The sequence below is a fragment of the Entelurus aequoreus genome, linkage group LG06 (assembly GCF_033978785.1).
Source record: "Entelurus aequoreus isolate RoL-2023_Sb linkage group LG06, RoL_Eaeq_v1.1, whole genome shotgun sequence".
Taxonomy (NCBI): domain Eukaryota; kingdom Metazoa; phylum Chordata; class Actinopteri; order Syngnathiformes; family Syngnathidae; genus Entelurus; species Entelurus aequoreus.
In genome coordinates, this window is record NC_084736.1 from 34,193,690 (window position 1) to 34,207,955 (window position 14,266).

Sequence of the window (14,266 nt, forward strand, 5' to 3'; positions counted from 1 at the left end):
TGTCCGATAATATCCTGCCGATATTATCGGCCGATAAATGCGTTAAAATGTAATATAGGAAATTATCGGTATCGTTTTTTTATTATCGGTATCGTTTTATTTTTATTTTTTTTATTTTTTATTTTTTACACTCATTCACACAAAAGGGTTGTTTCTTTCTGTTATTAATATTCTGGTTCCTACATTATATATCAATATATATCAATACAGTCTGCAAGGGATACAGTCCGTAAGCACACATGATTGTGCGTGCTGCTGGTCCACTAATAGTACTAACCTTTAACAGTTAATTTGACTAATTTTCATTAATTACTAGTTTCAATGTAACTGTTTTTATATTGTTTTACTTTCTTTTTTATTCAAGACATTTTTTTTAATTTACTTATCTTATTTTATTTTATTATTTTTTTTAAAAAAAGTACCTTATCTTCACCATACCTGGTTTTCCAAATTAGGCATAATGTGTTAATTCCACGACTGTATATATCTGTTGATATCGGTATCGGTTGATATCGGTATCGGTAATTAAAGAGTTGGACAATATCGGATATCGGCAAAAAGCCATTATCGGACATCCCTAATATTCATGCATACATGATGATGAATATTCATGCATACATGATGCATATTCATGCACACAGATGATGATGATGATGGTGAATAATATTCATGCATTCATGATGATGAATATTCATGCATACATGAGGAATATTCATGTATACATGATGATGATGAATATTCATGCACATATGATGAGTATTCATGCATACATGATGATGAATATTCATGAATACATGAGGATGATTATGATGAGGAATATTCATGCATACATGATGATGATGATGATGAACCTTCATGCATACATGATGGTAATGATACATATTCATGCATACATGGTGATAATGATGAATATTCATGCTTACATGATGATAATGATAAATATTCATGCATACATGGTGATGATGATGAATATTCATGCATACATGATGATGAATATTCATGCATGTATGATGATGATGATGATGGATATTCATGCATATATGATGAGTATTCATGCATATATGATGAATATTCATGCATATATGATGATGATGATGATTATGAATATTCATGCATACATGATGATGAAGAACCTCCCTGCAGATACGGGGACCACTACGAGTGGAACAAGGCGGTGACGTGCATCCACAACGTGCTGAGTCAGCAGCGCTGGTTGGAACATTACGGCGAGGTGGTCATCAAGAACAACTCTAGCGATGTCTGCACCTGCAAGATCACTTTTGTCAAGGTCAGGATCTACAAGATCTACTTATTTCCAAGATGCTTAGATTATCTTCCATGGCCAGTCTCGATATTGGGGGTCTGACGGAACCAAGAACGAGGTCCAGGGTGTGGTTCTAGACCGAGCGGGGAAAGTTGTCCATCGCTTTGGAGGACTTTGGCATGAAGGCATCGTCTGCGACACGCTGCCCGCCGCCTCCAAGTGTGTCTGGAAGCCCAGTGAGTATTTATATTGCATATTTATATCACTTCAAATTCATATTAGGGGACGGCGTGGCGCGGTTGGGAGAGTGGCCGTGCCAGCAACCTGAAGGTTCCTGGTTCAATCCCCACCTTCTACCAACCTCGTCATGTCCGTTGTGTCCTTGAGCAAGACACTTCACCCTTGCTCCTGTGGGTCGTGGTTAGGGCCTTGCATGGCAGCTCCCGCCATCAGTGTGTGAATGGGTGAATGTGGAAATAGTGTCAAAGCGCTTTGAGTACCTTGAAGGTAGAAAAGCGCTATACAAGTATAACACATTTACCATTTATATTTACAGTATATCACTTCAAATTTATATCGCCTCATATTTATATTACCTCATATTTATATCACTTCATATTTACATCACTTCATATTTGTATTACCTCATATTAATATCGCCTCATATTTATATCGCCTCATATTGATATCGATTCATATTCATATCACATATTTATATTGCTTCATATTTATATTGCTTTATATTTATATTACCTCATATTTATATCACTTCATATTTATATTACCTCATATTTACAGTATATCACTTCAAATTTATATCGCCTCATATTTATATTACCCCATATTTATATCGCCTCATATTTATATCGCCTCATATTTATTTCGATTCATATTCATACTATCTCATATTTATCACTTCATATTTATATTACCTCATATTTATATCGCTTCATTTTATATCACTTCATATTTATATTACCTCATATTTATATAACTACATATTCATCACTTCATATTTATATCACTTCATATTTATATCTCATTTATATCACTTACTTATATCACCTCATTTATGTCACTTCATATTTATATCACCTCATATTCATATCACTTCATAATCATATCGCCTCATATTTCTATCACATCATATGGTCTCATATTTTTATCACTTCATATTTATATCGCCTCATATTCATATCACATAATCATGCCGCCTCATATTTATGACTTCATATTTGTATCACCTCATATTTATAATCACCTCATTTTTGCATGTTGATATCCTTCTTGATATCACTCATACCCTTCATCGTATGGCCAAATGTCATATTTCCATGTGCAGACGTGCAGCCCGAGGATCACGTCGACTTCTATGGTTTCTCACAATACGCCAGAGAACTCAACGAACTCCCAGCTGACCTGAGATCAGTTCTTCCTCCCTCTGACACGCGCTTCAGACCGGATCAGAGGTAATGTGTGTGTGTGTGCGCGTGTGTGTATGTGTGTGTGTGTCGGGGGGACAATATCACATTCTCATACTTTCTGTATCATACAGGAAGAAATATCACATTCTAATACTTTTTGTATCATACAGGAAGGAATGATATCACACTAATACTTTCTGTATCATCCAGGGAGTCGATGTCACTATATTTAAACACAACGTCTTACTAACGCTGTGACTGTTAATATAACGAGTAATAATTCCTTTTATGTGCGTTACTACGACATTAGCAATACGTTGGCTGTAACGTGGCACGCTACTTTTGTTTGTCAACAAGTTCAAAGCAGGAAGTAACTTTTTACCAATGAAAACAACTCAAATGAACTTGATGTCAAATAGGAGGCAACATCACACAGCAAACATGGAACACATACTCACAACTACTACTACTGTGAGGGAATAATGAACAACTAATCAATGAATGAATCCTCCAATACTCACTACTACTACTCCTTCGAGGGAATAATGAACAACTAATCAATGATTGAATCCTCCAATACTCACTACTACTACTGCGAGGGAATAATGAACAACTAATCAATGATTGAATCCTCCAATACTCACTACTACTACTGCGAGGGAATAATGAACAACTAATCAACGATTGAACCCTCCAATACTCACTGCTACTACTGCGAGGGAATAATGAACAACCAATCAATGATTGAATCCTCCAATACTCACTACTACTACTGTGAGGGAATAATGAACAACCAATCAATGATTGAATCCTACGATACTCACTACTACTAATGTGAGGGAATATTGAACAACTAATCAATGATTGAATCCTACAATACTCACTACTACTACTGCGAGGGAATAATGTACAACACATCAATGATTTAATCCTCCAATACTCACTACTACAACTGTGAGGGAATAATGAACAACTAATTAATGATTGAATCCTCCAATACTCACTACTAAAACTGCGAGGGAATAATGAACAACTAATCAATGATTGAATCCTCCAATACTCACTACTACTGTGAGGGAATAATGAACAACTAATCAATGAATGAATCCTCCAATACTCACTACTACTACTACTACTGTGAGGGAATAATGAACAACCAATCAATGATTGATTCCTACACTACTCACTACTACTACTACTCAGCCTGCAGTAGTCGTCATGGGGAGCGGTCGCATCTTTTTTCACTCCCACGGTAGCGGTCGTTTGATTCCACACTTTCTCCTTTTTTTAATGTGGATCACGGATTTGTTTTTTAAACCACCTCGGATACTTTACCCTATTGAAAATGAGAGTCGTGAACGCGAAATGGACAATCACAGTGATTTTTATCTCATCGACAATACATCGGCGAAGCACTTTAGCTACGGAGCTAACGTGATAGCCTCGTGCTTAACTGCAGATCGAAACAGAAGAAACATGCCCCTGACTGGAAGGATAGACCGAAGATCAACAATACTACTATTACTTCTACTATCAGGAGACACCTAACCAAACCCTGGACCTGTAACCACCCGATTAATGCTGTCCCGCCTGGCGAAGCCTAGCAAGGCTGCTGCTAACGACGCCATTGTAGCTAACTTAGCTACGGGACCTCGTCAGAGCTATGCTAAAAACATTAGCTCTCCACCTACGCCAGCCTCTTTTTGCTCATCTCAACCCGAGCTCACCTGTGCTCCAGCGGTCGGCGACTCGATGGAGGACTGCACCCCGTTCATCGACGCGATCGGCGGACCGGCGGCGGAGGATGACGACCCAGACACCGGTGAAGACAGCGGTCCGGCGGCGGACAGCGGTCCGGCGGCGGACAGCGGTCCGGCGGCAGACAGCGCGACGACGGACAAGGAGGTGACTGTCGACAACAACACCCTGGTCTGCGGTAGAGACGGCGGAACAGGGGTCTTCACGGCCTCTCCCCGGTCCCTGACGGTCGGGGACGCGGCGCCTGGACCCATGGCCTATACAGGATTCAGGGGCCTCTTCATCTAAATCTGGTCTTTGTTCTCAGGTATACCTAAGCCCGCGAAATCCACAACCCCCCCATCCTGCTCCCCCCTCTCCAACTCTGCCCCTAACCAAAACCCGCGGGAAAAAAAACCCGCCCCCGCTACCTGTGCCCCCCTCTCCAACTATGCCCCTCCCCTAAACCTGGCTGACGAACAATAGGCCACTCTCCCCCTCCTCCCCCTCCTCCCCCTCCTCCTCCCACAAGCCTCTACATCAAAACAGAGAACTGGACTGCCCTTCATCTTCAACTTCAACTTCAATAACAACCAACATGGCCATCCCTCCTTTTTCTGGACATTACCACTATACAGCGGACTCTGATGCTCTTTTTGGTTCCAGTGGGCTACACATCATCCACCTTAATGTGAACAGCCTCTCTGGAACCAAACTCGACCAAATCAGAGAAATGTTCCTCAACCAGAAGGTAAAAATACTGTGTTTCTCTGAAACCAAATTAGATCAAAGTGTTTCTGACTCAGAGATAGAGATAGAAAACTTTTCGGTTATCAGAAAGGACAGGAATAAACATGGTGGGGGTGTTTGTATGTATATTCACCAGGATATTACATACATAACTCGCACTGATCTCAACCACAATGCCCTTGAATCTGTGTGGGCGGAAATCAATTTTAAAAACGCGAAGCCAGTACTGATAGGGACTGTATATAGACCCCCTAATCAGAGTGACCTCTATGAGGCTCTCGAGGAGTGCTTGGCTGGGGTAGACAACGTGGAGAAAATTATAACTGGAGATCTGAACACAGATATTAAACGCAGAGATGCACCTGTCTCCAGATCCGACAGCAAGCTTTGTAATCTACACGGTCTTTCCCAGCTAATAACATTACCTACAAGGGTGTGTGATTCCACCCAATCAACCATAGATCTCATTCTCACTTCAGACCGGCCTAAAATAAAAAATAGTGGGGTCATGATCTGTGGTCTTAGCGACCACTATCTAACCTTCTGCACCCGAAAAAAAGCTAAACCCAAAGCCAACAACCACATAACAGCCCAATCCAGATCCCTTAAAAAGTAGTCCAGTGATAATTTCAACCTAAAATTAGGTGAGTGGGACTGGTCCCCTGTGCTCGCGAGCAACCTGGTCGATGATGTTTGGGATCGCTTCAAAACAGCGTTCCTAATGATACTAAACGACATGGCTCCCGTGAAAACAGTCAGGATCAAAGCCCGCTCTGAACCATAGATGAATCCGGACCTATTAGCTGCCATAAAAGACAGACAGAAAATACTCCGAATACCAAAAGTGCAAAACCGAAGTAGATAAACAACCCAATAATAACAACCTCAAATCACTCCTTTCAACACTCAAAAAGCAATGCAATAAATTTAGAAATAAGACAACCAACCTGACTAAATCCTTAAAAAAAATGTACATTACCGACAAAATAGAGGAAAACACAAATAAGCCACGTGAGCTCTGGAAAATCCTTAACAACCAGCTTCCTGGTTGCAGCCAGAAACTTAAAACCAGACTAACCAACATCAACATCAAGGAGGGTGACTCCCTCATTACAGACAAAATGGAGGTAGTAAGCAGACTTAACACCTTTTTCACCAGCATAGCCACAATTCTAGTCAACAAGCTGTCCCACCACTCAGGTCGCTTTGGTGTAGAACACATTAAAGCCTTCTACAGAAAGCTAGGAGTATCCAACAACAATTTCAAATTAGAAATGGTCTCAGCTGACGAGGTGCTCAGGTCGATAGTTACTTTGCCACTAATAAACTCATGTACAAATTCCAATCCGGCTTTAGAACTAACCACTCCACTGACACATGCCTTCTCTATCTGACCGACCACATCAAACATGAGGTGGACGCGGGCAAATACTGCGGCATGGTCATGCTGGACCTTCAGAAGGCCTTTGACACCGTTAACCACGTTATACTGTTGGATAAGCTCAGAGAAATCGGATTTGATAAAACCTCATCGAGCTGGATGCAATCTTACTTGGAGGGGAGGAAACAGGTGGTAGAGGTGAGCGGCACCGTGCCCCCCCCCCCCCCCTCTCAGTAAGCTGTGGAGTCCCCCAAGGCAGTATATTAGGGCCTTTACTGTTCTTAATATACATAAACGACATGTCATCAGCATGCGACTGTGAATTGTTTTTGTTTGCGGATGACTCGGCCCTGCTGGTATCCGGCAATAACAAGTCACAGGTGGAGAAAATCCTCAGTGCTGAACTCTGTAGAATTTGCACCTGGCTCGCTGACAACAAGCTATCCATACACTTGGGTAAAACGGAATCCGTCCTATTTGGGTCCCACATCAACCTTAAGAAAGCCAATGTCTTCACTATAAAAGTGGGTGACATTGTTATCACCAGGAAAGATGAGGTCACCTACCTAGGTTCCATTCTAGAGGCTAATCTTTTCTGTGATAAAATGGCAACCAAGGTAATCAAAAAGGTCAACCAACGAACGAGATTTCTCTACAGAATCTCCTCTCTGGTCAACAAAAGCACCATGAAGATTCTAGCGGGAACTCTCGTTCAACCCTTTTTCGATTACGCTTGCACCTCCTGGTACCCTAGCACCTCCAAATCCCTCAAATCTAGACTCCAAACATCCCAGAACAAGCTAGTCAGATTACTTCTAGACCTCCACCCCAGATCACACCTCATTCCTACCCACTTCTCCAAAGTGGGCTGGCTCAGGGTGGCGGACAGAGTAAAACAACTTGCACTGAGCCTAGTCTATGAAATCCGCTACACCTCCCAGATACCGAAGTACATGTCAAACTACTTCCTTAACGTAAATGACCGCCATAACCACAACACCAGGGGGAGCTCCACTAACCACGTTAAACCCAGATTCCGATCTAACAAAGGTCTTAACTCATTCTCTTTCTATGCCACATCAATATGGAATGCACTCCCAACAGGTGTAAAAGAAAGGGCATCTCTATCCTCCTTCAAAACCGCACTAAAAGAACACCTCCAGGCAACTACAACCCTAAACTAACACCCTCCCTTCCACATAAGACCTCTTCGGATTGTAAATAATCAAATGTAAATAATCAAATGTAGACACTTTTTCTTATACTTTCTGATCTCTCTCTCTGTCCACTACTTGCTGTACATATCCTACCAAGTCAGTCCTACACTGTTTCAATGTCCATTTCTCTGATGATGCAATTGTTGATGTTGATTGTTGATGACTGAAGTGTTGATACCAACCAAACCTAACCCCCCCCCCCCCCCGCACCACCCCCCCCCCCCCCCTCCATATCTCACACCCCGGATTGTAAGTAATGTAAATAATTCAATGTATATACTCTGATGATTATCTTTTGTGATTACTGTATTATGATGTTAGTATATATTTGATAGTATATACAGTATCTGTATCATGAATCAATTTAAGTGTACCCCGACTTAAACAAGTTGAAAAACGTATTCGGGTGTTACCATTTAGTGGCCAATTGTACGGAATATGTACTTCACTGTGCAATCATCTAATAATCAATCAACCAAACTGCGAGGGAATAATGAACAACTAATCAATGATTGAATCCTCCAATACTCACTACTACTACTACTGCGAGGGAATAATGAACAACACATCAATGATTGATTCCTCCAATACTCACTACTACTACTACTGGGAGGGAATAATGAACAACCAATCAATGATTTAATCCTCCAATACTCACTACTAATACTGTGAGGGAATAATGAACAACCAATCAATGATTAAATCCTCCAATACTCACTACTACTACTGTGAGGGAATAATGAACAACTAATCAATGATTGAATCTTCCAATACTCACTACTACTACTACTGCGAGGGAAATATGAACAACACATCAATGATTTAATCCTCCAATTTTTAGACAAGGAAACTACAGCCAGGGAAGCACATTCTGTCTCTTTATTAGATCGCGCTAACTCAATCCAGTGAAAATATTCAACAGATCTGCCCGCAAACTGCCGTCGCTAAACTAACATGCTGAAATAATCTCTCGCTCAAGTCACACGTTACTTGGCAACAGGCACCGCCTCTTAAAGGTGCACACTCTGCTCTCATGAAACGTCTCGTGTATGTTTTTAAAGCAACACATTACTTTCCCCAGTAATTAATTACATGTAGTAGAGAGTAAATCCATTAGCAACTAAATTACTTTTTTGGTAAAGTAACGAGTACTTTTTAAAAGTAATTTTCCAAACATGTAATTTTCTTCATGTATGAACGCTGATTTGTGATGGAACTACAAATCATATGAGAAATGAATAATTAGCGCCCATGTCTTACATGTTTTATTATCACTGGAGGAGTGGCCAAACATGTTAGACTGAGGAAGAGGGAGCAGGCATGCTAATTGCTAAGCTAGCATGAAAAGAGAAGAAATAAGTGTTTAGTAAAGTTTAAGAAGTTTTAGATGAATTATTACCATGAAAGTAATATTAATGATAGTCAAAGAGAAGATGAAATAAGTGTTGGAGAGGAAGGATCCATCCATGTATCGGAAGTGTCGATACCAAGGGTAATATAAATATATGACGCATACCAGAGTGATATTTTTATTTTCTTCATGTTTACACATTCAGTGAATAATTATTCGCTATAATTAGATATTTATATTTAATAATTATATAAAGTATAATTTATATATAATAAATGATTATATAAAATAAATAATTATATAAAAATAATTAAAACATTTTTTTTTAATAATAGTTGTATGGAATAAGTAATTATATCAAATAAATAATTACACAAAAAATCATTATATCTAATAGTTGTATTAAATAAATATATAAAATAATTATATAAAAATATATCTAATATAAATTATATAAAATTATTATATAAAAATAAAATATCTAATAGTTATATTAAACATTTAAAAAAACAAAATGTATCTAAAAGAAGTTACTTAAAAATAATTATATAAAAAATAAAATAATTATATCTACTAGTTGTATTCAATAAAAAATATACAAATAAAATATATCTAATATCAATTATATAAAAATAATTATATGAAAATAAAATAAATATAGCTAATAGTTACATTCAATAAATAATTCAAAATAAATATTGACATAAAATATATATACAAAAAGAAAATAATTATATATAATTAGTTCAATAAATATTTATATAAATTAAATAATATAAAATAAATGCTGTAAAATCATTGAGATGCCAAAGAAGTCTAGTATTTTTTAAAGGAGAGTTGACGATGTGTGGATGAATAAAATAATTATATCTAATAGTTATATTCAATAAATAATTATATTAAATATTTGCATAAAAATAATAATTATATAATAGTTATATAAAATAAACAATTGTATAAAATAAATAAATACATAAAAATAATTACATTTAAAAAAAATTATATAATAGTTATATTCAATAAATAATTATATAAAATAATAAAAAATAAAGGATGTAAAATCATTGAGATGCCACATAAGTCTAGTGTTTATAGGAGAGTTAAAGATGTGTGGATGAATAAAATAATATCTAATAGTTGTATTAAATAATTATATAAAATTAATAATTACATACAAATAATTATATAAAACAAAGATCTAGTAGTTGTATCCAATAAATAATTATATGAAATGATTACATAAAAATGATATAAAAAAAAAAAAAATTACATCTAATAGTTATATTCAATAATTATATAAAATAAAATATATAAGTTATATCCGATAAGTAATTATATAGAATAATTACATAATTATATAAAATAAAATATATCTAATAGTTATATTCAATAAATAATTATATGAAATAAAAATAATGATGTCTAATAAATAGTTATATTCAATAAATGATAAGACTTATACTTCCTTTTTATTGTCATTGAAATTTGAACTTTACAGTACATGAAGTTCATGAAGTAGCATAATTGAGATGCCACAGAAGTCTAGTGTTTATAAAAGTGTGGATGTGTGTGTCCACCAGGCTGTTGGAGGAGGGCCAGGTTGCAGAGGCGGACAGGAAGAAGGACCAAGTGGAGGAGAAGCAGAGAGAGCGAAGGAAGGAGATGGCCAAGCTAGGACAGGAACACGTTCCACGGTTCTTCAGGTCAGGTCTTCATCCAGTGTCCACTGTGTGCTTTCCTAAAGACCAGGACCAAACATCTAGTCTGGGTTTTTAGTCAGGGTCAGTCTTGTTCAGGTCAGGTCTTCATCCAGTGTCCACCATGTGCTTTCCTAAAGACCAGGACCAAACATCTAGTCCTGGTCTTTAATCAGGGTCAGTCTGCTTTAGGTCAGGTCTTCATCCATTGTCCGTGTGCTTACCTAAAGATTAGGACCAAACATCTAGTCCTGGTTTTTAGTCAGGGTCTGTCTTCTTCAGGTCAAGTCTTCATCCAGTGTCCACCATGTGCTTTCCTAAAGACCAGGACCAAACATCTAGTCCTGGTCTTTAGTCAGGGTCAGTCTGCTTCAGGTCAGGTCTTTATCCAGTGTCCACCATGTGCTTTCCTAAAGACCACGACTAGATGTTTGGTCTTTAGTCAGGGTCTGTCTTCTTCAGGTCAGGTCTTCATCCAGCGTCCACCAGGTGCTTTCCTAAAGACCACGACTAGATGTTTGGTCTTTAGTCAGGGTCTGTCTTCTTCAGATCAGGTCTTCATCCAGTGTCCATCATGTGCTTCCCTAAAGACCCTGACTAGATGTTTGGTCTTTAGTCAGGGTCTGTCTTCTTCAGGTCAAGTCTTCATCCAGTGTCCACCATGTGCTTTCCTAAAGACCTGGACCAAACATCTAGTCCTGGTCTTTAGTCAGTGTCAGTCTTCTTCAGGTCAGGTCTTCAGGTCAGGTCTTCATCCAGTGTCCGTGTGCTTTCCTAAAGACCAGGACCAAACATCTAGTCCTGGTTTTTAGTCAGGGTGTTTCTTCAGGTCAAGTCTTCATCCAGTGTCCAACGTGTGCTTTCCTAAAGACCATGACTAGATGTTTGGTCTTTAGTCAGGGTCTGTCTTCTTCAGGTCTGGTCTTCATCCATTGTCCAACGTGTGCTTTCCTAAAGACCAGAACCAAACATCTAGTCCGGGTTTTTAGTCAGGGTCTGTCTCTGGTCTGTCTTCTTCAGGTCAGGTCTTCATCCAGTGTCCGTGTGCTTTCCTAAAGACCAGGACCGAACTTTCCTAAAGACCAGGACCGAACATCTAGTCCTGGTTTTTAGTCTGGGTCTATCTTCATCCAGTGTTCAACGTGTGCTTTCCTAAAGACCAGGACTAGATGTTTGGTCTTTAGTCAAGGTCTGTCTTCTTCAGGTCAGGTCTTCATCCAGTGTCCCACATGTGCTTTCCTAAAGACCAGGACCAAACATCTAGTCCTGGTCTTTAGTCAGGGTCTGTCTTCTTCAGGTCAGGTCTTCATCCAGTGTCCCACATGTGCTTTCCTAAAGACCAGGACCAAACATCTAGTCCTGTTTTTTAGTCAGGGTCTGTCTCTGGTCCGTCTCGGGTCTGTCTCTAGTAAATCTGTAGTCTGTTTCAGTGTGTCTTTGGTCCGTCTCTAGTCTGTTTTTATTCTGTCTCTAGTTTGTCTCGATGTTTGTCTCTAATCAGTCTGTAGTTAGTTTCCAGTAAATCTGTAGTCTGTCACTAGTGAAGTGAATTATATTTATATAGTGCTTTTCTCTAGTGACTCAAAGCGCTTTACATAGTGAAACCCAATATCTAAATTACATTTAGTGTGGGTGGGCACTGGGAGCAGGTGGGTAAAGTGTCTTGCCCAAGGACACAACGGCAGTGACTAGGATGGCGGAAGCGGGGATCGAACCTGGAACCCTCAAGTTGCTGGCACGGCCACTCTACCAACCGAGCTATACCGCCCCTAGTTGGTCTCTATTCTGTCTCTAGTTTCTCTCTAATCTGTCTCTAGTTTCTCTATTCTGTCTCCACTTTGTCTTTAGTTAGTTTCCAGTAAGTCTCTAGTCTGTCACTAGTTTGTCTCTATTCTGTCTCTAGTTTGTCTCTATTCTGTCTTTAGTTAGTTTCCAGTAAATCTGTAGTCTGTCTCTAGTTTGTCTCTATTCTGTCACTAGTTTGTCTCTAGTTTGTCTCTATTCTGTCTGTAGGTTGTCTCCAGTCTGTCTTTAGTTAGTTTCCAGTAAGTCTCTAGTCTGTCTCTAGTTTGTCTCTAATCTTTATCTAGCCTGTCTCTAGTCATGGTCTCTAGTTTGGTCAGTCCTGGTGTACCACAGGAGTGAAGTTCCTGAACCTGTAAAAAGTTCTGTAGAGTTTCTAAAGTCCTCATTATTATTATTATTATTACTATTATTATTACAATTATTGTTATTATTATTACTATCATTATTATTATTATTATTTGTATTATTAACAATTATTATTATAATTAATATTACATTATTATTTTTGTTATTAATAATATCAATTATATTATTATTATTACTTCTATTACTACTGCAGATTCTTCAGGTAAATCTTGGTAACCTAAAAAATTTATTAACGTTCCTTCGGCAAACTTCTTCTTGACTTTGGGAACTAAATCCATGGAAGGTTTGTAGGACAAATAAATTCCTATTTTCATAAAGGTTAGATTATTGATCAAAGAGTGATTGTCAGCCAATCAGCATACAGGACACATAACTCAGTGCTCTGATTGGTCCTCTATCAGCCAATGATGTGATGTCTACCATCTCACCTGTTTTAAAATATATACAAATGTTTATAATAAGTAGATATTAGACAATATTAAATATAAATACATGCTTATAAGAAGTATATATTAGACAATATTATATGTAAATACATGTTTATAAGAAGTAGATATTAGACAATATTAAAAATAAATACATGTTTATAAGAAGTAGATATTAGACAATATTAAATATAAATACATGTTTATAAGAAGTAGATATTAAAATATATCAAATGTGTTTTCAGGAAGGAGAAAGATGCTGGACAGGAAGTTTGGATCTACAATGGAACTTACTGGAAGGTCCGTGAAGATCCAGGATTTTCTAAGAGTGACAACCTAATCTTGTGGTGAAGACCAAAGACAAAAGAACCATTTCTCTGTGATTAGTGACTCTGTAATGTTGCTGCTGCCAAGATGGAGTCTGAGGTTTAATGGCAAATCATTAGATGTGCCTCAAGAACCTATGACCAACTTCTTCATGACATATAATCTTTGTTGTTGGACTTGTAGAAGTCTTCATCTCAAATATGTGAGGGACCTTCATGATTGTTCATGTTGGAGACCCTCCACTTAGTCCTTTTAACACCAAATGGTCCTCACTTGAAATAAAATGTTTGATAAGATTATTTGTCTGTTTTTTAAATTTTAATGTATAATATTGTCTTGGTGACATGAAAGTGGACGTGTTCTCCAAGTCCAGTCTTGGAGACATGAAGTTGGACGTGTTCTCCAAGTCCAGTCTTGGAGACATGAAGGTGGACGTGTTCTCCAAGTCCAGTCTTGGAGACATGAAGGTGGACATGTTCTCCAAGTCCAGTCTTGGAGACATGAAGGTGGACATGTTCTCC

General features: G+C 38.1%; 1 protein-coding gene across 3 annotated transcripts in view; it reads left to right on the plus strand.

Moving 5' to 3' along the window:
• Positions 1–14,041, plus strand: part of LOC133652159 (oxysterol-binding protein-related protein 7-like) — a 98,445-nt gene extending 84,404 nt beyond the window's left edge. For all 3 annotated transcript variants that reach the window (XM_062050588.1, XM_062050590.1, XM_062050589.1), the window contains 5 exons: positions 1,144–1,288; positions 1,347–1,500; positions 2,607–2,733; positions 10,705–10,827; positions 13,664–14,041. In XM_062050588.1, the coding sequence (XP_061906572.1) occupies positions 1,144–1,288; positions 1,347–1,500; positions 2,607–2,733; positions 10,705–10,827; positions 13,664–13,769 (655 nt within the window). In that variant the 3' untranslated portion in view covers positions 13,770–14,041. The remainder of the gene's footprint in view (positions 1–1,143; positions 1,289–1,346; positions 1,501–2,606; positions 2,734–10,704; positions 10,828–13,663) is intronic.
• Positions 14,042–14,266: the final 225 nt, after the last annotated feature.